The 23,858-nt window shown below is 44.3% G+C and overlaps 1 protein-coding gene across 1 annotated transcript in view; it reads right to left on the bottom strand.

Moving 5' to 3' along the window:
• The window catches only part of ccdc88ab (coiled-coil domain containing 88Ab), a 44,644-nt gene that overhangs the window by 2,054 nt on the left and 18,732 nt on the right, over positions 1 to 23,858 (bottom strand). Inside the window, exons 5-31 of the mRNA XM_030772266.1 lie at positions 22,463 to 22,521; positions 21,310 to 21,393; positions 20,796 to 20,936; positions 19,631 to 19,800; positions 16,769 to 16,850; positions 16,058 to 16,216; positions 15,620 to 15,766; positions 15,190 to 15,334; positions 14,670 to 14,854; positions 13,418 to 13,555; positions 11,740 to 12,810; positions 11,367 to 11,494; positions 11,011 to 11,149; positions 10,623 to 10,799; positions 10,269 to 10,430; positions 9,402 to 9,679; positions 8,931 to 9,074; positions 8,512 to 8,698; positions 7,570 to 7,715; positions 7,094 to 7,186; positions 6,440 to 6,645; positions 4,769 to 4,852; positions 3,342 to 3,548; positions 2,860 to 2,925; positions 1,483 to 1,569; positions 808 to 1,070; positions 111 to 546 (exon numbers count right to left, since the gene is read on the bottom strand). Of these exons, the coding sequence (XP_030628126.1) occupies positions 111 to 546; positions 808 to 1,070; positions 1,483 to 1,569; positions 2,860 to 2,925; positions 3,342 to 3,548; positions 4,769 to 4,852; positions 6,440 to 6,645; positions 7,094 to 7,186; positions 7,570 to 7,715; positions 8,512 to 8,698; positions 8,931 to 9,074; positions 9,402 to 9,679; positions 10,269 to 10,430; positions 10,623 to 10,799; positions 11,011 to 11,149; positions 11,367 to 11,494; positions 11,740 to 12,810; positions 13,418 to 13,555; positions 14,670 to 14,854; positions 15,190 to 15,334; positions 15,620 to 15,766; positions 16,058 to 16,216; positions 16,769 to 16,850; positions 19,631 to 19,800; positions 20,796 to 20,936; positions 21,310 to 21,393; positions 22,463 to 22,521 (5,184 nt within the window). The remainder of the gene's footprint in view (positions 1 to 110; positions 547 to 807; positions 1,071 to 1,482; positions 1,570 to 2,859; positions 2,926 to 3,341; positions 3,549 to 4,768; positions 4,853 to 6,439; positions 6,646 to 7,093; positions 7,187 to 7,569; positions 7,716 to 8,511; positions 8,699 to 8,930; positions 9,075 to 9,401; positions 9,680 to 10,268; positions 10,431 to 10,622; positions 10,800 to 11,010; positions 11,150 to 11,366; positions 11,495 to 11,739; positions 12,811 to 13,417; positions 13,556 to 14,669; positions 14,855 to 15,189; positions 15,335 to 15,619; positions 15,767 to 16,057; positions 16,217 to 16,768; positions 16,851 to 19,630; positions 19,801 to 20,795; positions 20,937 to 21,309; positions 21,394 to 22,462; positions 22,522 to 23,858) is intronic.

Here is a 23,858-nt window from a genome sequence, read left to right as displayed (position 1 = left end):
TGCCAAGCCTGTGCAGGGCATGCTGACAGACTTGGGCAGCGGTGTGGGGTGACTAGGCTGGGGTGTGGTTGGCGCGTGGGGGTGTGCTCTGGGGTCTGGCGGGTACTCACTGGACGCGGCCTGGGCGCGAGGCTTGGCTCTGGACGGAGGTGAGTCCACAGAAACGGGCTGCCTGCTGTCCTTGGACAGGAGGTCGTGGATGCTGGTCCTGCGGGTCGTGCCCTCGGCGGTGGAGATGACGCTGCTGGCGCGGGGAAGACCGGAGGAGGAGTCCAGGCGTTCGGAGACAGACGTGGCTTTGCCCTGGGTGGATAGGCTGGCTCGGGCCTGGACGGAGCCTTTCACGCGCGTGCTCTCCGCCTTACGCAGGCTGGGTCGACCTGGTTGCCCCCGGCCCGACAGCCCTCCACTGGAGTCCGAGCTCGTGGCCTTCCCGCTGGACGAGCGTAGAATGCCCCGCCCCTTGACACGCTCAGTGGTCTGAGCATGCTCAGTGCCTCCAGACAGGCGTGGAGAATCAGCCGTGAGATTCTCTTGGCTGCCAGACTGAACGGAAAGAGGATCAACACAAAGAGGTTACCATACAAAAACAATATTCATCTTCTCGACAAAACGGCACGGTAAAAAGAATTGCTAGGTGAAATGCAGGCATCTTTGACTAATTATTCTCATACACTGTGAATACCTCAAATAAGGCAACCTTTTCATTTTGTAATCAGCTAAACACTGACATCTGGCATTCTGATACATGTACAACAGCCCAGTTATGGCCACATTTGCTTTAATGTAGTCTGTGACTTCTGCTACCTCTGTTGGTTCTGTGCTCTCCTCGAGGAACTGCTGCAGTGAGACAACCACACTGCCAGGCGAGCCTGTCTTTCCTTTGGGCAGAGTGCCTGGTCCCTCTAGGCTCTTGCGGAGCTGCAGCGGACTCTGGTGGGAGGATCTCTGGGAGGAAGGCTGCTGTACTGGGCTGCTACCACTGGACCACACCTCAGTGTCCAAACTCAAACTAAACTCACCACTGCTCTCACTCTGGGGTCTGCTGAGGCTGCCGTTCACTGTGCCTGCTTTAGGATTAAAAAAAACCCCAAAAAAAACAGTTTTACACAAATCTGTGTATTATTCATACCATGTCTATAGGAAAGACACAAGTAATGAAACTGCCTGCCACTATTACATCAAGAAATACTGAAAATTACTTACGGTTCAAAATTGTTATTGTCAGTGATGTCAGGCACAATTATAGAGAAGAAAATAGAATAGTATGAAATGTACAGCACATAGAACTTTGTTCCTGAACTTAATGCTCTCACTGATTGGTAGGATAATAACCTTTGAGCAAATTTACATTGCTCGTGTGCGTAGTGTGTACATAAACATGGTTCTGTGCGTGACTTAATAACCAGCTGAACACACACACACACACACACACACACCACAGAATCCTGAGCAGACCACGCTCTGGCAGTGTACTCATACCTTTGCCATCGAGCCGTGTGGAATGAGAGTTACTATTGCTATTAGTACTGGTGGTCTTGTTATGATGGAGGCTGGCGGGCCTGGAGGCTGGATGGAGATAAAGGGCACACAGGATGAGCACAAATCACACTGGGCAGCAGATGGCACATGCAGGCCCGGACAGCGAGAGGCCGCATTAGACCCGACATGCTCTGTGCGACAGACAGTGGGTAAGGGGGAGAAGTCTGTCTGGAGAGAAGCCCGGAACTTTCCAGAGAACAGACAAAAGGAAAGGGGCCCAACCCAGTCGAAAGGAGTGTGTCCACTGACCAAGAGTGTGGAAAGGTAACAGTTTTTTTTGGAGGAGTAAAGTCCAGAGGATGGAAGACCAGGGAGGATGAGAACTTTTACTGATATCTGCCATTCAAAAAGACCCAAGAGTTGCTGTATTGAAGAGCTGATAGACAAAGACTGTTCTGAGGGTGTTTTTTTTTTTTTTTTTTTTTACTGGACTGGAGGTCTGAGTGGTACATAGACGGCAGAGTTACTGGTTTTTACAGAGAGAGGCACACATGCACATGCAGGTCAGTCACTTACAACAAACGTTACAGGGGACTCTGCACATGGAGGATGGGATGAGAGCAGAGGGAGAAAAGGATGCCTCAGGACTGCTAAACAGCCGCAGCCCTGTCCAATCACACATACACACTCCGCTGCATTAACAGCCATTCACCAAAACACATTCACTACACTTGCTGAATGATTCTCATCCTAACTGCAGTCCTGAGATGAACAATGGCCCAAAACCAGATAAACATTCCTTGATGTGTAACATCACAGAGGCCTCTGGTTTGGTGCTGCTTTGGAAACAGACCTCCCTCCCCCCTTTTTCTAGCACCGTGTAGGAGGTGCTAAAGGAGCTGAAGTGAGGACATATGGAGCTGTAATGCTTGGCTACATAAGAGCAGAGTGTCTCACACAGCCTTTGTTCTGACCGTGTCAGTGAGTCTCTGAGACTTTGTCCAAAACAGATAACGAAGCCAAAAGCAAGCTGATGGCATTATTAAGTCCATCCAGAGGAGATGTATGATTGGTTTTGAGGTGAGTAAAATGAGATTAGACCATTCTAAAGATCATTCTAAAGAGGATTTACATGCTTCGAGATGAACAGTTGTCTAAATAAACTAAGGGCGACAACTCCTTAGCAGCACATTGAATTCTTAGCTGCATAGCAACCACCATCAACCAAACAGAACCTGTGACCTCAGAAGTGATTTTTCTTGATCATTCAAATGACAAAAGCTAACCTGACCTCAGCATAAAGGATCAATAAGCAATGTGCAAATGAATGCAGACTTTGTGTTGACTGGTAAGGTCTTGTTTGGATAATCTTCTCACCTTGACCTCTAACCCCACTTGGGTCATCTGAAGACGTTGGTGTGACATCCTCACAAGAGGCATTGTCTGTGGAGGAGAAACACTCACATTTTTAAGTGGACTTTTAAATAACAGTAAAGGATAGGGAGAGTACAGCCATATTCTCAGCTAAGCTGGATGGCAAGACTAAATGAAATGACAGGGAGTCTAAAAAGAGAAAAAAAAAATGGACCAACATAAAGAGAGCAGCAACTAAAGAAAAAAAAAAATGCAAAAATTCTCAACTGACACTAGAACATTTCTGCTCACAGGAACAAATCAACACTCTCTAAAACTACACACCCCAATGCAAAGAAACCTGGTTTTACTGACAGTGTGTAACACTCTAGTTCTGCATATTCCTCTACACACAATAAAAGCTTCTTTTATGGACCACAGAGCAGGAATCTGAGGTTCCACAGCACAAAGGGAGAGGTGATGAGGTCCCGTGCGGTCAGCTCTACCTTTGTTTTTAAGCTTCTGTTTGGCCCTGTGGCCAGCAGGCAGGTTGAGAGTGGCGTAGTTGATGGCTGTAGTGGAGTAGGCCATGGATCCGAGCTCCTTCATGCGCTGGCTTCCGGGCGCCGCCTCTTCAGGCCCATCTAGATTGTCGGTGCTACCGGCCCACTGCCCTCCCGCAACCGCCATCGTCTGAAGCAGGTCATTCATGGCTGAGATGGAAATGTATCCAATTAATCCCCATGCTGTAAGGCATGCTGCTCCCTGAGTCATGTGGCTAATGGCTTTCAGATGTGTGTGTGTGTGTGCGTGAGTGTGTGTGTGTGTGTGTGTGAGAGTGTGTATGTACGCGTGAGTAAGTGTGTGTGTGTGTGTGTGTGTGTGTGTGTGTGTGTGTGAGTGTGTGTGTGTGTGTGTGTGTGTATGTGTGTGTGTGTGTGTGTGTGTACACGAGAGAGAGAAGCACTGCTCAGGGAGCGGCAGACATGCAGTGCTACTCAAGAGTAGCAGCATTCAGACGCCTCAGTCAGGCAACGCCATGTTAGCATGACATGCACAGAACTGAAATGCAGACTCAAATGAAGTGTAAAAACAGAAAACAGGAGACAGAGAGAAGAGAAGCAGAGATAGAAACAAAGCAGAGAGAGAGAGAGAGAGAAAGAGAGAAGGTGTTGGAATGAAAGGCTGTGAGAGAGCATTCCATTTCACTTCCACCACAGTGTGTGAGTGGAGGTGAGCAGTGTCAGTGGATTAGCCATGCCGGCAGTGCAGCGGTGAGCAATGGGAGAATTAACTCACACCACAGGCAGGCAGAGATAGGGCCAGAGTCACACGCAGTGAGAGCAGGCCATACACACATCCAGAAAAAAAATCACTCTCAACACAACACTACTACAACTAATTCACCATCTCCTATGGCTAGGAGCACACATACTAACTAAACACTACACAAAGACAATACTAGACCTCTATCACAAAACCAGGGATGATCTACAGAGATTACTATAATGGAGAATGCTATTATCTTTGTCCTGAATTAGAGACTACAGTTCAGTTAACTTCTTATGAGAAGCTTGCGGCTAGCTGTTTTTATTTTTACTGAATTACAGTATAATGTCATAGACATTCATATAGACTTTCATCTGAAAATTACTTACCACAGTTTACAAAAATCCAAAAATACAGCATGAATTAGTTGTGAGTACACATGCAAATCTTTTGTTGGCAGGAAATCAGTGTAATTTCTTACGTAGAAAATTAGCGATGCTTTGTGAGGAGAACAACGGACCGAGCTGGTCTGATAAAAATCACTCAAAGAAAGGACTGAAAATAATAAAAGACGTCTCAAAAGTCAAATAAAAAGGAAAGGGAAAGCAGGCACAGGCTGGGCGAGGTGGAGGAAGGGAGTAGCTACGACTATCGGAGCTCTTACACATGGACCGGCGGTAGATGGCCTTCACTTTGTCTTTCTCCTTCGATCTGTTCCGCATAAAGGGCAATCTTTTCAGTGCTGTCACTGAACAGCCAAAGCAGAGGGGAAAAACAGAGCAACCAGGGTAGACCGGGGGGGGTAAAGAAAGAGGGGAGAGAACAGATGGATGTTAACAGTGTCGACAACCAGGAGTGGAAAAAACAGTGTGCCAATCTATGGACTAAAACAAAGTGTGCAAAACACACACAAACATTAACATTAGCACACGCATTTCAGTCCACACGCAGTCTCTCGGATACGTACCCAGATTATACGTGCACATACACACACATACACACACACACACTCGCTATGATGGCTGTGAGAGGGGCTGCAACACTTATGACAAAATGTAGCAAATATTTGGCAGACACAGCACAGAGGATGTGACACATGAAAGGAGATGTTTATTAAAGGGTGCAATTCAAGGAATAAACCTTTGAGACCGGGAGGGGTGGTAATACAGCAAGGAATGCAGCTGAGTGTTACTGAACACAAACAGACCAAGGTCAACTTTATGTCACTTTCACCAACCAATCAAATGGCTCAGTGTAACGACAGAGGGAGAAGTGGGGCAAAATGCGTTGTTTTTACATTTATCAGTGGTTGGTTTAGATTTCTGCTTTCAGGGATGAAAATCATTTCACCAAATCACGCATTTAATCTGTCTCTTGTGCTGAGACACCAAAAATAGTAAGTAAAACTTTAATCAAACTACTTTCAAGGTTCTACATTCACTCATATTCATATAGTCAGGCTGAAGTCATTATCAGAAATTGACAAACCCAGAAGCTTTTAAAACAAACAAAAAAAACAGATGAGAACGGTTACCATTCCATGGATTAAGTGAATTCTGCAGTTATTGTGTAGGAGGTAGATGGCTTAGGATACATTGCACCTTTTAATAGCAATGGAGACTAAACACTGATGAGTCACGATTAGCCGACATGCCCTGCGTGACAGGACAGTTCCGCTAACATCCCTGCCCCACCCCCTGCCTTAGCGTACCATTAGAGGAACCCTGCACATGGACGTGCTGTGCTCTCTTCCCTTTTGCAAAGAGAGAGGAAAGAAAAACAAGCAAATTAAGCATTAAGCCCAAACCAAAAAGACTGACAGTCATAGAGCAAAGAGCAATTCATCCCTCCCGTGAGGCACTGATCCAGTATGGGGTTTGTTTGCCATTTCTTACTGCAGGAGAAAGTGCTCTGAGATGGGTCTGAAAGAGAGAAAGGCTGGGGGGGGGGGGGGGTTGGTCTGTCTGTCTGGTAAGCTGAGACTGCTCTGGACCGGGCCAACAGGTAAGAGATCCCAGGCCATGTGGACTAAGAGAATAGTAATGGTCTAGACTGTAAAGGCTAGAACAGGTTGCCGACTGTGTATGTTAGTTGTTAGCTGTATGGCTCTTCATCTGTAAATGTGAGAGCTCTTGGTCTTGGTTGGCTGTTCATTTAGCAATAATCTCAAGACAGACCAGAGAGAGAGAGAGAGAGAGAGAGAGAGAGAGCCAGCCTGGTACATACTAAGCAGCAGGTACCGTTTGAACTCACCCACGCGTGAGTGAGGAGTTAATGTTTTCTTTCTGTCCTGTGGGAAACATGTGTGAGGGCCAGGTCAAAGGCTGATACTCACTGTTGCTCCTCTTGTGACTGAGTGTGTCATCCAGTGAGTTGGAGCCAGAGCCCACAGAGGAGCTGTCCTGGCTGTCCTGAGGGGGGAGGGCCAGGAAGCCCTCGCTGGACTCAGAGCGAGTGGGCGTTAGCGTGAGAGAGCGCATGCGCTCACGACTCTTCGGCTTAATCAGCTTCTTCATCTTCAGAGCGATCCAGTTCCCTCGTCTGATAAAGAGACAAGGTGCCAGTCAGTGTGAGCGGAATGCGCCAGAATCACAGCAAAGGTACTTCAACGGAAATGCATTACAAAGGGTAGCCGTCAACCACAAGTGACTAAAAACCAAACAACCTTCATTGTTTTCATTTATTACAGAGGCGTAGGGTTATGTCAGGGGCAGTTAACAGGCATGCGACATTAAATAACAATCATACCAAAAACCTGCTCAGCACTCCATGAACTATGACCAGAGAATCCACTACGCTGGGTCAGGTGGATGAAAGTCTACTGTCATACACTCATTTCATGCATACTACATGACCCTGAAAGTGCATATGCTTAAGAGTTCATATTCATTTGGGTTTTGTTACTTTCATGACAGCACTGATCTTTGAACGTGGCCACGCTTACGAATACATGCAAAGCCACGTGTCACCTTGTTTACTGCGTTCTCACCTTCGAGGTGGTGATGGGTCGTAGAATTTATACTGGTCCATGATTTTCTCCTCCAGCTTCTCTTTCTGTCTTCTTAGCTCATTCAGTTTATCTCTAATTAAGTTATGAATGAAAGAAAGGGAGAGAGAGAGAAAGGGAGGGAGAGAGAGAGAGAGAGAGAGAGAGAGAGAGAGAGAATGACCAATGACCTCATTCATAAGGAGAAGTGTGCCTATAGCATAGTGATGTAAAGAGCAGGTTGTGAAAGTTATTCATGTATATCTAATGCTATTGTGAGACCATTCTACTGTACCACCCCAGGGTTATTTAACGAGGTAGACATAATAAGCATGGTTTTGGATGATGGAGTCATATAAAAAGAGGGTAGTTTTTAAATAAAATAAGGGTCATGGTGATGGTGATGGTGGAGGGGGTTGGTATTACATAAGGTGTGGCTAATGGGGGGGTTATTGTAATACACTAGTACTGCGTCATACATGTACTGTCTCTGCTCCACATGGAATAAGTCTTTGCTCTCCATGGTCTGCTCCAGCAAGGTTCGGTTCTGCAGCATCAGAGTCTGAATCTGGTCCAACAGGTGCCTGTTCTCCTCCTCCAGATTCCCCTTCAGCTGACTCAACAACTGAAGAAACAAACAAACAAATAAAGAAAGGAAGAAGAAACTTAACAAGAACGACCAACATGTTCTAAACACACTTATTCAACATATATGCACACAAACATTAATGTATCACGTCATATGAACAAGGAAAGAAGAAGCTACAATCTTCATCAGTCCAAAAAGAGAAAATCAACCTAGGACTCATCCATGCAATTTACTTCACTGCATGAGTTTTAATTTGACATCATTTAGAAATGAGAACCCTAAAGAGAGGTGTAAAGTGTGTCCCGGCAGGAGACACCGTCTCTAGACAACACATCCATCCACATTCCCACGGCAAATATTTGCCCCTCCTTTGCCTTTCCCACCTGGCTGAGACGTGAGTCTGTCATGTGTGTGCTGGGGGCTACAGGCCTGGTATGAGCAAATACATTCCTGATGAGGACAAGTATTCTCACTCTCTATTCAGACTCACGCCCCTCAAGGCTTTCACCCTCCCTCTATTACCACATACACCAAAAACCTGCCGCAGGAGCAAATTAAACCCTACAAACATGATCGCAAGAACGAAAAGTGAGATGGGATATTATAAGCCATCCCGTGATTCAAACCTGTACTCTACTTCAGGGCTGGACCGGACACAGGTGTGCTTGGTTCAAATTTCTGTATAATTTATCTGCTAAAAGTACCATATCCTTCAAACATAAGACACCCTCTTGAATGCCAAAAAACCCATAAATAAGAATATTAATAATACATTCCCAATCTGTTTAGGAAGCTGATGTATCATCTGTTTGCTGATGATTGAGACATTTACCTCACACTGATTGGTGAGTTTAGTGGAGGTGATGTCAAGCTGTTGGTACTGCTCTTTCAGTTTCGAAAACTCCGCCTCAAGACGAGTCTGCTCCAGTTTGGCTGCGTTTAGCTGGCTCTTCAGATTCTTATGGTCAGCCTGAAGCCCCTCATTATCTTTCAGCAACTGACGGTACACGGTATTCAACCTTAACAGAGCATCGAAACAAACACATTACACTTCATTCAGATTCCACATACTTGTGCAGAATGAAAAAAGAGCAAAGATTACTGCAACAGACGGTTTTTACAAAGGTTTAAAAAACTAACTACTGGGTTATTTGACACCTGTCTTTCCAGATGTTTCTGACCTCGTTGTACAGGTTTGTGAGCACCTAGTCTAGCTAGGATCACAGCCTCCTGACTCTCTCTCTCACTCACTTGTCATTCTCATCCTTCAGTTTGTGATACTCGGCCGCTGTGGCCTCGTGGCTCTTATTCTCAGAGATCATCTTCTCCTGCTCTGCCTTCAACACCTTCTCCAGCTCCTCCAGCTGTGCCTTCTGCTTCAGCAACTGGTTATATCTGCACAGCGATACCATCCACAGATTAGACAAAACACACACTCTCTCTCTCTCTCTCGCACACACACATGCACGCACGGGCACACACACACGCAAACACAGCGTAACAGACAAACCACAAGCACTACGGTTATGAAAATGTCCCTCGTTTGTCCATCATAAACACTATGGATACGGTATACTGGAGTGTCAGAGCTGACAGAAAAACACAGTGCAGAAAACTCATTTTGCTATGTTATGGTTACTGGAGCATTTGGTGGCGTGTGTGGGTGGGACACTGTTGTTTTGTTGTTTATTCTCTGAAGTGTATGTCGTTTGGACTTCTCACCGGTCCTCAAGGTCTTTGTGCTGGAGTTCCAGGCTCTTGTGGGCGCTCTTGAGTCCGCCGTGTTTGCCGATGAGGGCCTCGTACTCGGAGGCTTGCCTCTCGTGGAGAGCGGCCAACTTCTCGTGGTCTCTCAGCAGTAATTCATAGGTGGTGCGCAGTTCCTCCTTCTCCCGAACCGCACCCTCCCGCTCGCTCTCTGTGCTGGACTGTTGGCTTTGAAGCTGTGCATTCTGGGTCATCAGAGCCGCGCTTTGAGAATTTAGGGTGGAGTTCTCCACCTGTGGAGGGATAAAGAGGGTCACTACAGTGGCCTACCAGTCCTCTGAAGGATAACATTGCAAAACACACAGCTGAGCTCTAAGTGTTTAAAAAGGACATTTGATCTAAGCCATAAATCATATATCCGGGGGTACCACAGACTACAAGGTTAAAGCTACAGTAGATGCCACATAACATTACCACACCATAGCATAATTTTGTCTACAGCTCCATTTTACATCAGAGAGATAATGTGTGGTCTGGATCCTCAAATCTGTCATGAGCTGAAAATGTTTTCTTTTTTTTTAATGCCAGAATTATATTCACAGAGAATGTTGTCGCGAAGTAACACAGCTGTAAAAGGCTAAATCCACTGCTACGACTGACCTAAATCTACAGGCTTGATCAAAATCCCTGAGCTTCTCTAAATGGTGCCAGATTGGATGCAGAGCAAGCGTCTCAAATATTCCCACTCTAACTGTACACTAAGTGAGGGAGTAGATGGAGAGAGATGAAGGTTGCTTTTTTTTTTTTTGCACAGGGCTGTGCAGCCTCATGATGACAAAGTGAGGATGTAACCGTGGAAACTGACAAGTGGGGGAATCTGACCTGTAGTTTAGCATTCTGTGTTTGCAGTGTTGTGTTGTTCTCCTGTAAGGAGGCTGTCTGTCTCTGCAGGGCCAGAATCTGTGCCTGTAAGTTACTGCTCTGTGTCTCCAGCTGCTTCAGCTGTGTGCGCAAAGCCTGCTTCTCAGCTTGAAGAGTAGCATTCTGCGATGGGTACACATTGAGACAGAGACAGAGACAGAGAGAGAGAGAGAGAGAGAGAGAGAGAGAGAGAGAATGTGTCAGAAGTACTTAATCAAAAGAAAAAAAATAGGAAATAGGAATCAGGAATCTCATATTTTGTCTGACAAATGTAAACCCATAACAATAATTTTAAGTATAACTGTGCTCACTCACATTCCTCTCCACTTCGATTAGTCGATCTTTGACCTTCAGCAGTTCTCGTGTAGCCTCGTGGCTCTCCTTCTCCCACTTGCTGACCACCTGGGGATCCTCTCCTGCTCTAGGGGGCGAGCTCTGTACCATTCGTTCTTCTTCCTCCCTCTGACGCAAGGCCTCATAATTCTTCTTCACCTGTGTGTCACCAAAGATACATCAGATAAATATGATATCAGCTCATCTGCCTGAACTGGCCGAATCTGTCCAGGATGACACTTCTTCTTCAGTCAGGTTTTAAAATTGGACAGCTGGTATGCCTTTTTGAGTTTAGGTGTGTGTGTTAACGGTTTTATTTATCAATAGTGGCATATGAAAGAATGGTGTATCTAATAAAAGAAACACTAACTGTTTTTAGTTCCTGACGAAGCTGCTGATTGAGATTGGAGGATTCTTGCAGTCTGGCCTCTAGGGCGGCGATCTTCTCCTCTTTAATCTCCAAAGATGACTTCAGAGTAGACTCCAGTTTCGACTCCAGCAACTTGAACCTGCAGATGAGACAATACAGTACGATGCACAGGTTACTTTGCCATCCCACTGTCTAAAAAAACTAAAACTGGTCTGTCAAGTTTTCACAATCACACAAATGTTTTTCTGCATCATTGGCAAGAAAATGTTGCAATCGTCAATCTTGTGACCCATATCCTAGTATGCGTATGTGTCTGAGCAAGTCTGCCCATATGTAAGTGCATATCTGTATATAACCTGTCGTCAGAGCTCTGTTCATCATGCAGCAATCTCTCTTTATTCAGGCCGATCTTCTCCAGCTCATGAGTCAGTTTTTCCAGGTCATTGTTCATCTGCTGAGTTTTCAGTTTTTCACTCACCAGTTCCTATTGCCATGGAAACCAGCAGAGAATCATACCACTCCCATGCATTTACATCCTGTACTAATCCATTTTAAGCCAAAAATGGTACATTAACTACTGGCGCTTAAAAAAAACATAGGAATTTTTTCATTGCTTCAGTGTGTTTCAGATCAGCGTTACAAAAAACCTTTACTGAACATCTTAAGAAATCATATAAACAAACACACTGCCGAAATGGATGCTCATTGGTCCTAACACTAAGGTCTTACCTCCCTCAGTGTGACCAGTGTCTTTTTGTCAATGGTGGCCTGTTTGACCAGCTCCTTGTTGTCTTTCTCAAGGTCTCTGACACGGTTGTAAGAGTCTTTTAACGTTGACACCTCTTTGCTGAGGGCACGGTTTTCCTTCTCCAAATGAGAGATGCGCAAGTTATCATCATCCATTTTAGAGTCCCTGATCTCAGCCTGCTGGCGTAAACGTTTGTTCTCCTTCTCAAGCTGTTTCTTGTCTTTTTCCAGCTGTGAGCTCTCCTGCTCCAACACCTTATTCTCCTGCTCAAGCTGTTCCAAGCGTTTGCTGGAGATCTTCAGTTCCTCCAGGCTCCTCTGAAGATTCTGGTTCTCTGTCTCCATGTCCTGCAGCTCGCCTTCCAGCTGCTGGATCTTACGACTGCTGTTCTCCAGCGCCTTCTGAAGCCGTTGGTTCTCTGTGTCCAGGCCCTGGTAGCTCATCTCCAGACGTTCACTTTTCTTGGATGAAGCCTTCAGTAACTCAAGGTTTCTCTTCAGCTGATTTCTTTCACTCTCCAACTCGCGGTTTTCGAGTTCGAGCTGGGCTGCCTTGGCCCCGGCAGAGCGTAAGGACTCAGCAGTACGCCGCAGATCCAGGTTTTCCTCGTCCAGCTGGGCGTTTTCTTTTTCCAAAGCTTCCAACTGAAATGCCGTGCTCTTTAAGCTCTCAACCTTCTTCTTCAACTTTCTAGTCTCAGCCTCCAGCTCTGCGTTCTCCTTTTCCAGAGCCTCCACTTTCTCACACGTGATCCCCAAACTTGCCACACGTTTCTGCAGACCCTCATTCTCCCTCTCCAGTCGATGCACCTCCAACTCCAGCTCCTCTGCCCTCTCTCCTTTCTCCTTGTAGTGTTCAAGGTCTTTGCGGAGCTGTTTGCGCTCAAATTCTATCTTGTTTAGCTTGCTGCTGGTCTCCTTGATGGACTCATGAAGCACACGGTTCTCCTTCTCCACGTCTTTGACTCTGGCCTCAGCACTCACTTGGGAACGTTGCCTCAGAGAAGAGATGGTCTGGTTCAGATGCTCATTCTCCTGTTCAAGTCCTTTCACCTAGATATGCAATAGAGGGAGGAGTTATAAGTGCCAGAACACAAGATATATGTGTTGCACTAAAAGCAGGAAATGTCTGCGGCCCTAAAAAGCAGTCTGAGGGTAAGTAAACACTTGCGTCTAACTATGAACATACTGTACCACCCTCTGATATCATGGCGGGCTGGCTGGGTGCCAAAGCAAGGAGTCACGATAATCTAAGCATTGGTCTTAATTTTGACAAGCTTTATGAATGAGGGCATTCAGTAGCAGCATTAGAGATAACTGAGCTTTTTCAAGTTCCTCCACTGTACCTAAAACTCACTCAAATAGCTCTCTTGCAAAACACAAACAAAATATTTCAGGTGTTCTTACTGCATGTATGTATTTAATAAACTGATACGTTTTCCATTATTCACTAAACTACAAAATATTATAAAGTTAATACTCTATGACAGGTCTTTACAAGGGAGAACATTAATTCATATGTTAGAGGCCAAGAAACTGTCAAAATCAGAATCTGTTTACATCAAATGAACACTGTCTTTAGAGTGCGACGACAGACTCTGAATATTTCATCATTCTGCCTGACAGAAGCTCACAGCCCAGAAGAGTGACCAGCACTGACCTGTCTCTCAGAGTTTTCCCTTAGTGTCTCCAGAGTCTTCTCCAACTGAGCTTTCTCCTTCATCAGGTCAGAGCTGAGGCTCTCAGCACTGCGCAGACTCTCTCTGTCTGCACTGAGCTCGCTCTCCAGCTGCTCCAACTGCACGTGCGTGCACACACACACACACACACACACACACACACACACACACACACACACACACACACACACACACAGAAAGACACTGCTATTTAACACTCCAAAAAACACCCTAACAAGTTATGGACTTGCATCTGTGCATTTCATACATGGCGGCAGATACTGAGACCTTTGTGAATTGTCATGGGTGCATGAGGAGAGGATGCTGCAGCTGTAAGTCAGGCTAAGTCATGTGACTCCATATGCTGTCATCTCCATTCTCCCCTGTGGTGAAAGCAGCTCTGACAGGAAGGCTGATTGTGACTGGAGTAATTACCACTGCCTTCACTCACACTCTTTCAGGGAAGATGAGATGGGTGTGGGGAGTGTGTGTGTGTGTGTATGTGTCAGTGGGGTGGGAGGCAGCGTTTCTGCATTGTCTGTAAAGAAACACTCCGCACTGCAGCTGTGTGTATCTTTCAGTGGCTCCCTCTAACTCTTATACATGTGTGTCTCCTCCTTTGCATAAACAATGACTGACTGAAACACATAATTACATTCATGAAGGCTAACAGATGGACACACACACACACACACACACATATATTTGCCACATTAACAGGCTAATGACCAATCAAATATGTACTTATATGTATGTGAATTAGAAATTAGTCAAAGCTGCTTATCTGAAAAACAGCTTAGTGTTGCCTGTCTGAGCAATAAGCATGTGTTGTATACGCAAAATTTTTCTAGCTTAGACTCCCTTTCAATCGCTCCATGTTCAACTCATTTTCAAATTGTGACTTGCTTACCATGGAATGATAAACTGCATTTTATTCAGTGCTCATATTCAAAGCTTAGAGAAAATAAGCCTCTATAAATAACTCAGGAAGCCTGGGAGAGAGGCCTTTAGCAGTCAAGTCAAGAGAAATAGATCTTCAAGCTTCATTTATTCCTTTCATCTCCTTCGGGTTTTACTGCACTGCAAAGTCTACAAGCGACTAGAGAGGGACAATGTATTTGTGTGTGTGTGTGTGTGTGTGTGTGTGTGTGAGAGAGAGAGAAAAGGGTTCTATAGCACTTCTGAGTAAAGAGGAACTGCGTTTGAACTCAGTACGAACTGTCTCCCTCTAACCTTCTGGGTGAGCCTCTGGATCTCTTTGTCAGCTTTGACGAGGCGTGCACCGGTTTCGTCACAAGGATCGCTGGAACCCTTCAGCTGCTCCACCGTTTTCAACAGCGTCTGGTTCTCCTTTTCCAACTTCAACAGCCGGCTGGACGTCAGCTCGTTTACCTCATGCCCCAGCGACTTCTGCGGCACTGCAGCCACAACCGCAAATATAAATATCACAAAACTCAATCAGAACTCAGATACAGAGATGCAGAGCCGCAACAACACTCTGGACAGAAAGCTCCTAATGTTGGATTTATCTTCATAGCTCATCACCAGAGAGACAGTTTATCTTGGGTTTAGGGATGGTTAACCTTATTAGCTTTGTCAATTGCAGGCCTGGCAGTAATCTAGGTCTTGGAGTCATCACATATTAATTACATTAATCAATCATGTGTGAATAAAACCCAGGGCCAATCTGTGAGAGAGCAGGGCCAGAACCCCAGTGCTGCAGGCAGACAGGCATACAGACAAGCAAATTTACCCTCGGTAAGCTCAGGCGTTTTGGAGAGCTGCTCCAGCTCCCAACCAAGGTGTAGAGATTCATCCATGCTCTGTTTCTGAGCCATCTCCAGAGCAAGGTTCTCCTCCAATAATTCCTCAATGCGTTTTCTGTCCATGTCCCTCTCCTGACATATTACACAACACAGGAAAAAAATGAGGAAATGAAAGCGATGATTAAAACCAACAAAACAAGCACCAATACACAATAATATATACAGAAATGCTTATTCATTCTGCCTCTCTGGCCGCATGCACTCTCTCTTTCACAATAACACAACAATATATTACTCACGGCATCTACATAACAAACCAAAACTTTCACCAACTCAACCATACACAAACTCCTGATGTCCTGAAGCTTTTTAAAATCGTCTAAAATCGTAACTGCTGTTTCTCTCCCTGACCCTTACCATCTCCATGTCATGAATCTTGGCTTTGAGCTGCAGGCTCTCCTTCTCTAACTCGTGCAGTTTGTCGGAGCGAGCCCTGGAGCCTTCCAGCTGATCCTCCAACATGCTCTTGGTCTCCAGGAGCACCTGATTGTCCTCCTTCAGTTCCTGAGTGAGCCGCAATATAATTCAGCCATTAGACTCTAATACAGTTGCATTCCAGAGCCAAACAACAACTTAACGCAATGAAGACCACAGCTTAATCGAATGAACCTCTCTTATTGCCTCTGTTACCCACTCTCCTGTCTCGACGCCAGAAACACCGGTCAGTTTGAAAACTCATCGAGTCTTATGGGAAATGATCAGTTATACATGCAGAACAAACAGAGGTGTATTTTGGGGAATTTTTACGGTGGATTTAGGGGACTGAAGGGTGTTTCCTCGTCTCTGCAATCGTACCTCCACTCTCGCCTTGTAAAACTCAATGTCATGAAGCCTCTCTTTGTAACGGCCCACTTCACTCTCCAGTTTATCCACTCTGATGGCTTTCTCTCTCAGTGCATCAAGCTCATCACGGTAAGCCCTGGCAGACCGGGCGTCAGCCAGCAGCTGTAGGTTCTGAGAAAATGCACAAACAAAGCACATATGTTACAACACACACACACACACACACACACACACACACCCACCAGGTGCCCTTGCACACGTGGTCAATGGGTTCAATTAACTCTAATCCCACCTCTGGAGCAGAGGATTTCACCCGACTTGTTATAAAGTCACGAAAGCACAGACTGCTCACACGTTATAAGTCTAAAAATACCAGAACACCCTTACCTACAACTGACGGTATTACTACACTTTAAAAAGCTCAGCCAATAATTGGTTAAGCGAATTAACTTAATGATTACGAATTTAAATAGCAAGACAGCAACAGTTTGATATATTGTGTAATGCTAAAGGGAATCAAGCAGCCCACAGCACTATCAAAAATGACCTGTAGCTGTGTACAAGAATAACAGCAGCTGTGAATTCATCAAGGGCCCATGGAGCTGTTTGAGAGGCCAAAGTGTTGCACTATACTGTTACTGATGCCTGTGTTCAACCCTGTTGGATGGTATATAGGAGACTGTTAGGTTTTAAGAGCCACTTAATTGAACTGGCATGTTTTACCTCTTGCTGTATCCTCTTCAGCTCAGTCTCCATGTTGTCCAGTTCCTGCCTGCAGTCTAGAAGCTGTTCACTCTTCTCCTCTCTAGAAGAGAGACAGGCATTATGCGTTTTAACCACTGTGTTCCAGTTAGATTCAAACAGACAAACATCCTTATCAGATCCTTTGATATTTTCCAGATGTACACTATGATAGTTTATGTACATTCAGTGTACACTACATTGTGTTAACTGAGAAAAGTAATTCTACTTTTATGTCATTTGGTCTGTGACAGCAGTTTGACCATTGTGTTTCTGTTCAATTTTTTTTTTTTTTCTAACTGTAGACAAAACATGGCCCAGCTTTAAATGCAAACCTACAGCAAGAGCATTTGAGCACATATGGCTGATTTTGTTGGCACAATAAAATCCTCTGTAAAAGTCACATATTGCAAACAGGTCAGGAAACAGGCTAAAACCTTATAAAGGGCTGGAATTAAAAAGACAAATGACATCTACAAGCCATCTGGTATACAAAGATCTCTTTCCTGTATTCACGGCCACTTTAAAATACTACTGAACAAAAAGCAGATAATTACAAGCGATATGGATATGATAACAACGGTTCAGCAGTGCACATGCAAATATGGAACAGCAGAAACAGCTATAGCTCTGGGGTACAGATAACATCTGTCAAAACGGTCAACACCCCCATCAGATTCCTGTTCCCCACCCCACCTCCAACACTAGCACCACCAAATAATGCTCCTTCTTTTGTCTGTTAACGTCAATTGCCGGAAGCAAAACCAAACATTTCAGACTGGCATGGTGGCTCATTTGAATATAGTAAACATAGATGTTAACTGTTGACATCAGTTTTGGTGAAATGTTTAGATGTCAGGGATCGTCAGGTTGTACAAAAGATAGTCTGCGTGTCAAGACAGGCAGAATTTCTTAGTCAGTCAGAGGAGCCAGAGTAGACTGTGAAAGTGTCATTCCGTGCTTTGAACACTGCATTCTTCATTCTTACAATCAGTGGTGTCATTTTCCCATGTTTTAACTGCTCTGGAAAACACATTCCACGTTTTTCTTCTTCTTCTTTTTTCATTCTCTAGATAACTTTCTGCAGTGGAGTATGCTTCATTTTCTAACATGTCTATGTCCACAATGTTTATGAGCTGCAAATTCACAGAATAATGAAGTCAGTTGTCTGCAGCTGTTCCAACGATGGTCCATGTTGAAAGCTCTTTAAATATACACACAAACACACCCAGATCTACGCCACGGCTTCAAAAAAGTCAGCATTTTCCACACTATTTTTTCCACTCTGTATTCAATATGCTCCTTTATTAGGAGAACAGATGACAGATGTCCCAATACCTGAGCATCTCCACAGTGCACGTGCATGCAGAACAAAGCCCCGAGTGCAAGACAACAAACGCATTCGTGACAGCACGTTGGGAACGGATTCAAACACAAACACAATGCATGGTGTGAACGGGCTTAAGTACACCAACCATGGACCAAAAGCCCGAGTCATTCTGAATATGTTTTTATAGCACTCTACCACCTAAAATAGTCTGTCCTATTTTCCCATGCACTCTCAAAGGTATGCAGGAAAAACAAAAAGAAGAGAGAAAGATTTGAGATAAACTGACATTCAAATGGAGTTTTGTGCTGTTAGAGTAAGTGGGTCAAAGACATTGGAAAAATATGCATCATGTCAACCTATCTTATGATCTGGGCCAGGTCCCCAGACATCTCATCTAGCATCAGGTACCGTGGAGTCTCCTGTTGCCTGGGCAGTGCCAGCTTCATTGCTCAACCATTACAGATTCTCCAGTGAATAGGTACAGATCAGATGCGGAGTAAGAGCAATATGCATCAGAGACAACATCTCCTAAGGACCCATCCAATTAGGCATGGGCATGACTGGGCTCAAAGTGTTACACGCACCACTGAGAGACTTTCAGCAAATGAAAATAACTCCATTTCTGTTTGCCATAAGAATGGTTTGTAAGTCAGTTCGTGGCCTTCTCTGCACTGAGTCTACATTGCGTTCTGCATTTCCCTGAAACTGATTCTAGATATTACACACTAATGACACCAATGGGAAACAGTGTTTGTACTTCACTTCAATGTCTCTACTTCCCTCCTATTTAAAATCACTTCTCCTTCTGCTGACTGTTACTTCAATAATTGACTGTCTCTCCAGGCTAATGCACTTGGAAGAGGAAGTTCAATTATTTACATCCACACAAAATACTCCTGGACAGTAGCATTAGAGTTTAAGTGAGTGTCAAGTTGAAAAGTTAAGAGGAAATGTAATGTTTTTTAAACAACGCCCCAGGAACCCTGAGGTTTTTCTCCTCCTATAATGACCCGACCGCTTTTTGCTGTTCTAAGGTCTTTCAAAAAGATTCACTCTCTTGAGGCGGAGGCTGGTTTGACATATTCTGTTCGGATTTTGGATGGGTGACTCATAGTTCCAACAACTGGACTGCGATGCCTGCATGTTAAAAATTGCTGACATGTTCTTTTTACCTCAATTCCTGTCATTGACAGAAAAATGCCTTACTTATTTCCATGTTCATACACCCAAATCCAAAAAGGAGTAAGATAATGAAATCAAGACTTGGAAAGGTTGAAGGAGGAACAGATTCTGTAATAAGGGAGGAGTGCCAGGTTTAAAAAAAAAAAAAAAACTAAACAAAAACATAAATGGGGTTGGCATTTACTAAAGACTACAGAGTGCTTGTTTACATCAAAGTTTAACATGACATATAATCAAGGCAGATCATTGCCTTCGTAGTCTGATAGGTTAATGCACAGAGGTCAGCCAATTTGGGCTCTCCCGACCCTTTAAAAAGCCAGTGGTAAACTTACAGCTCCTGTCTGAGACGTCTGATCTTGGCCTTGGCGTCGGCCAGCTCCACAGAGAGATGCTGTCTGCTCTCAGTACGCCTCATACTGGGAGAGCCGTTGGGCGACTGGGAGCAAGGAGCCGGGGGAGAGTACTGTCCACAGTCCCTCTCCTGGGTCAGCTCCACTATGGTCTGAGTGAACAAGGACACACACTCTTAAAATCACAAGAGCATTCAGAGATTCACAGAGACTGATGTCAGTCTATGTAAAAAACACATAAACTTCACTCCTTAACTCTCTGGATAAGTCCTCAAATACTCTACGTGATTCAACAAAGTCAGCAAAGAGTACATAGCATATGACTATTCTGAGAGTAATGAAGATAATGCTATAACAGATTTGAATGGTGTGGAGACTCATGTTAGTGTGAGGTGCCCGGTTAGGGATCAGATAGATTAGGGGACAGTTTTCCAGTGGTAGCCAGAGCACCCAGCTGGGATGATTCTATTAAACGGACACCCAAAACACAATTAAGAGATCTCCACCTTAATTGGCCTACTGCACTGAGTGCTACACTGTGCATTAGTGGGTGTGGTTGGGAGGCCAGTTCCAAAATACAACTGACCTAGTGTGAACCAGGAGGAATGGAGAAGACATTTAAACATATATTCACCATGAGTGGCTTCACCCCTCCTCCTGGTTGTGTGTGTGTGTGTGTGTGTGTGTGTGTGTGAGAGAGAGAGATTGTGAGAGTGGGTGGAGGAAATGGTGTTTTAATGAAGAGCGGCTGGCCTCGAGCAGAGCTCTGGAGATCATTATCCAAGCCCAGAGAATGCTGGGATTGACCTCGGAGGCTAGACAGGCTTTCTCTATGGGAGGGCTCTGCTTAATCAGCTTCACCTGCACGCCACTCGCAACGTGACACTGGCTCTCAACACACACACAGGAACTCAAAACATATATCTAATGTACAAACCATTTCACAACATCACTTTAAGTGTTTAATGCTTGAGTTGAGTAATGTTTGAGCTGAGCTGAGTTGATTGCCACGGAAATACTATTCCAAATCAATTCTTCAATCAAACTGGAGGGTGAGCAACCAAGCATTTCTCTGCAACAACTGATAACTAAACACCAGAATCCTTTTCAGAGACTGTCTTTTTTAAAGATGTTATTTATACTCAACCTCTAACTGTTCATCTCTTTCATCTACCAGGCGTTTCAGATGGAATGCCATATTTCTGGAAAAGGAATCCAGGTCTTCAGGGGGAGGCTCCCCTCCTTCCAGCCATTGTAGATCCAGAACGTTCTCCTGATTATGGGTCACCTTCAAAAAGCAGCATACCCACAGACACAGACACACACACACATTACAAAGGGCTCAAACGTAATGGAAATTTTCAGTAGAGGAACCATGTGGAGCAGTTTCAATGTTTACTCCTAAATTCAACCAAAATCTTCATGTGTTTAAAACACTTCACCAAGTTCAAATAAACATTTGTTTACTTGTGAGGACTGGTAAATAAATGAAAAGAGGCCAACCATATCCTCCCTGAGATTTCATCAAGAAAAACAAAATTACTCAACCCAAATTAACAAAGGATCTTCAGATCAAAGAAAATCAAAGACACTTCAATCTCTGACTAGGGACTCGTGCTCTGGCTTGAGATTCATGCAGTGTGCTTTACAGTGTATTTTACCTCTTGAATGTGAGATGCAATAGCTGCTTTTGTGTCAAAGTCTAAAGTTTGAATCCTCTCAATGTACTCTTCTTTTTTCTCACACTGAAAACGAGAGCAGAGAAAGGACAGTTATGCAGGATGTTCAGAATCTGGAATGTTGAAGGGGTCTTCAGGAGGTCACCGGAGCAGCTACCCAAACATCTGAGGATGTGTTGGCCTCTGATTGGCTAGGTTTATTAGAGGGGACGTCTAGGGCCAGAATGCAGAGGTAATTCCTTTCCCACAGTCTTTTTACTTTAGGGAGACATCATCTTTTACGACCGAAGTCTATGTATTGTATTTCCAGAGTAATACATGCAAATCTATGCTGTAACAAAGCTCAGCTAAGTCTCTGGAGAAGACTCAAGCTGGAGGTTTAGAGTAGTGTCAGTGTAGCTAGAGGGTAGGAAGGAAGTTATGACACAGTACTAGATTAAGGCTTAGGATAAGGCAAGAATTAAAATATAAAGTCAGTTTCTAGCATGACACTGTTACCGTTTTACACAGATGCTCATTACAATGTGATGGCAGCTTTCGGATTCAATGAGAGGACAGGATGCGTTTCAGTACTGAGGAATCAAGGTTTCGTTTGAATAGTATGGTCTAGGTTTCTGAAGTTTATAAGGAGTTCAGCTCATATCTGGGTGGTATGTTTCAGGCCACTTAGAGACTGGGGTCTAGACTTGTGAAGTTTAGGTTTAAGTTTAGCTTTTAAATTACAATAAACCAGCTCTTATGTGCAGCTTTTGGGGTTGTGCTTGAAACAGCAGTTCAGACTGAGGATACTGAGGCGTACAGTTGAGGTTTAATGTGATGTTGTGGCATGCTATGACCTTGTGGCTTTGAGGTCAAACGTGCGGTTGTGCAGAGTAAGGTAGCTGTGAGTCATTGTGAGGTATAAAGCAGATCTCCAGCCCAAGGGGTCAGACTGGGGCAGCACAGCCCTCCTATGGAGAGAACAGGTTCTTTAACAGAACTCAGTATTGGCCTGCTGCCAGTCAGTGCCACCTGTCACGTTGCTAACACCAATGTTAGCGCCTGATGCTGTAATACAGTTGAACAACAAGAACTCAGTACTTCCCCTGCAGACTTATGACGTCCTATTTGCTAAACAAGGTTTATAAGAACTTACCTGAACAGCACAACCCAGCAACAGCAGCAATAACTTTTTCATTTCCTCCAGGCCTTGCTCTAGTGAGAATAAAAAAAAAAACAAACACCACAAAGCAATTCTTCAGTTTACCACAATTCAAAAGCCCAAGCAGTCATTACGTCCACTTCAAAATATTCTTTAACAGGCTGCTTGGACGTTCAACCAATCAAACAAAAGCCTTTAAAAATAAAGTGTGAAACTACCGGAAACCGTAGCAACCACAGGTGGTGAGATAAGATGCTGAAAGCATAAGGCGGCTGTTGGGAAGTTTAGAGGCTAAGGTGGTAGAATTAATCTTTGGGGTCAGTGTACACAGTGCAGTAAAGCAGGTGCTTTCTCTGACCGGCTGTGATAAGCCCACACGCCAACTGACGGACAGGGTACCGGGCACCATAGAGAGAGCGATTACAAACAGAAGGCTTAAGAGAGCAGCCTTGTTTACTCACAAAACAACCACACTGATACACACCTAAAGAGTAACCGCGCTGCTTGCATGTGCAGTCTTAAACATAGTCTTTACATCACTGTTCCCTGCCGTGCTCTGTGCAGAGTCTGCACTGTAAAAATTCTCACTGGCCTTTTACTGTGAATTGCCTCACACCATTCAGCTGTTTGAAAAAACACTGAATTGAAATATAAAACATAGCTAACATAGTAGCTTTTTTTTTTTTTTTTTTAGGTCAGCTCTACATTGTGTAGATTTGTTGTAGGTCAACTTACATTCTTTACAAAGGATGTCCAGGAGAGAGACAGCTAGACTAACAGGATGTTTGGACAAGCGTTAAAGAATAAACAGAAAAAAAAAAATAAAAAAAAAAATCGATCTATATTTAACTTCACTTGGTCATAACAGAAGACACTGTAAGCTAGGAAGCGAAAGTCTGTCTCAAGTTGATTTATATCTGAGCTGTCACATTGAGAGAAACATTCAGATAAAAGTCTGTTAAAATAAACCAGCTGTGAGAGTACAGTACACTTCCTTTCACACTGAATGAATACGAGCTCTTTCAAACTCTGAAACAGTGAAATGGAATTTTGCTTGGGTACACAAAATTCTGACACATTCCCAGCTTTCCTTCCAGAGGAAAATATTCGGAGATAACGTTTAAAAACAGAAATGAAAGGAAAGGGAATGCCATAGGAACGCTACTGTGAATATCACGGTAAAAATAATCACCACAGCATAAACCTTCTTGTTCAAAGAGAATGAGATCAAACAAACCAACAGGTTTCACAATGACAAAAGGTGAAACTATCAGAAACTATAGCATCCACAGTGAGGAGAGACAAGATGTTAAAACTGTAAGGCGGCCGTTGGGGAGTTAAAAAGACTAACAAGGCAGAATAAATCTGAATGAGGTAGTAAGGAAAGCTG

The sequence above is a fragment of the Chanos chanos genome, chromosome 4 (assembly GCF_902362185.1).
Source record: "Chanos chanos chromosome 4, fChaCha1.1, whole genome shotgun sequence".
NCBI lineage: Eukaryota > Metazoa > Chordata > Actinopteri > Gonorynchiformes > Chanidae > Chanos > Chanos chanos.
Note: the sequence above shows the minus strand (reverse complement) of the source record. Positions and strands in the feature narration are given on the sequence as shown.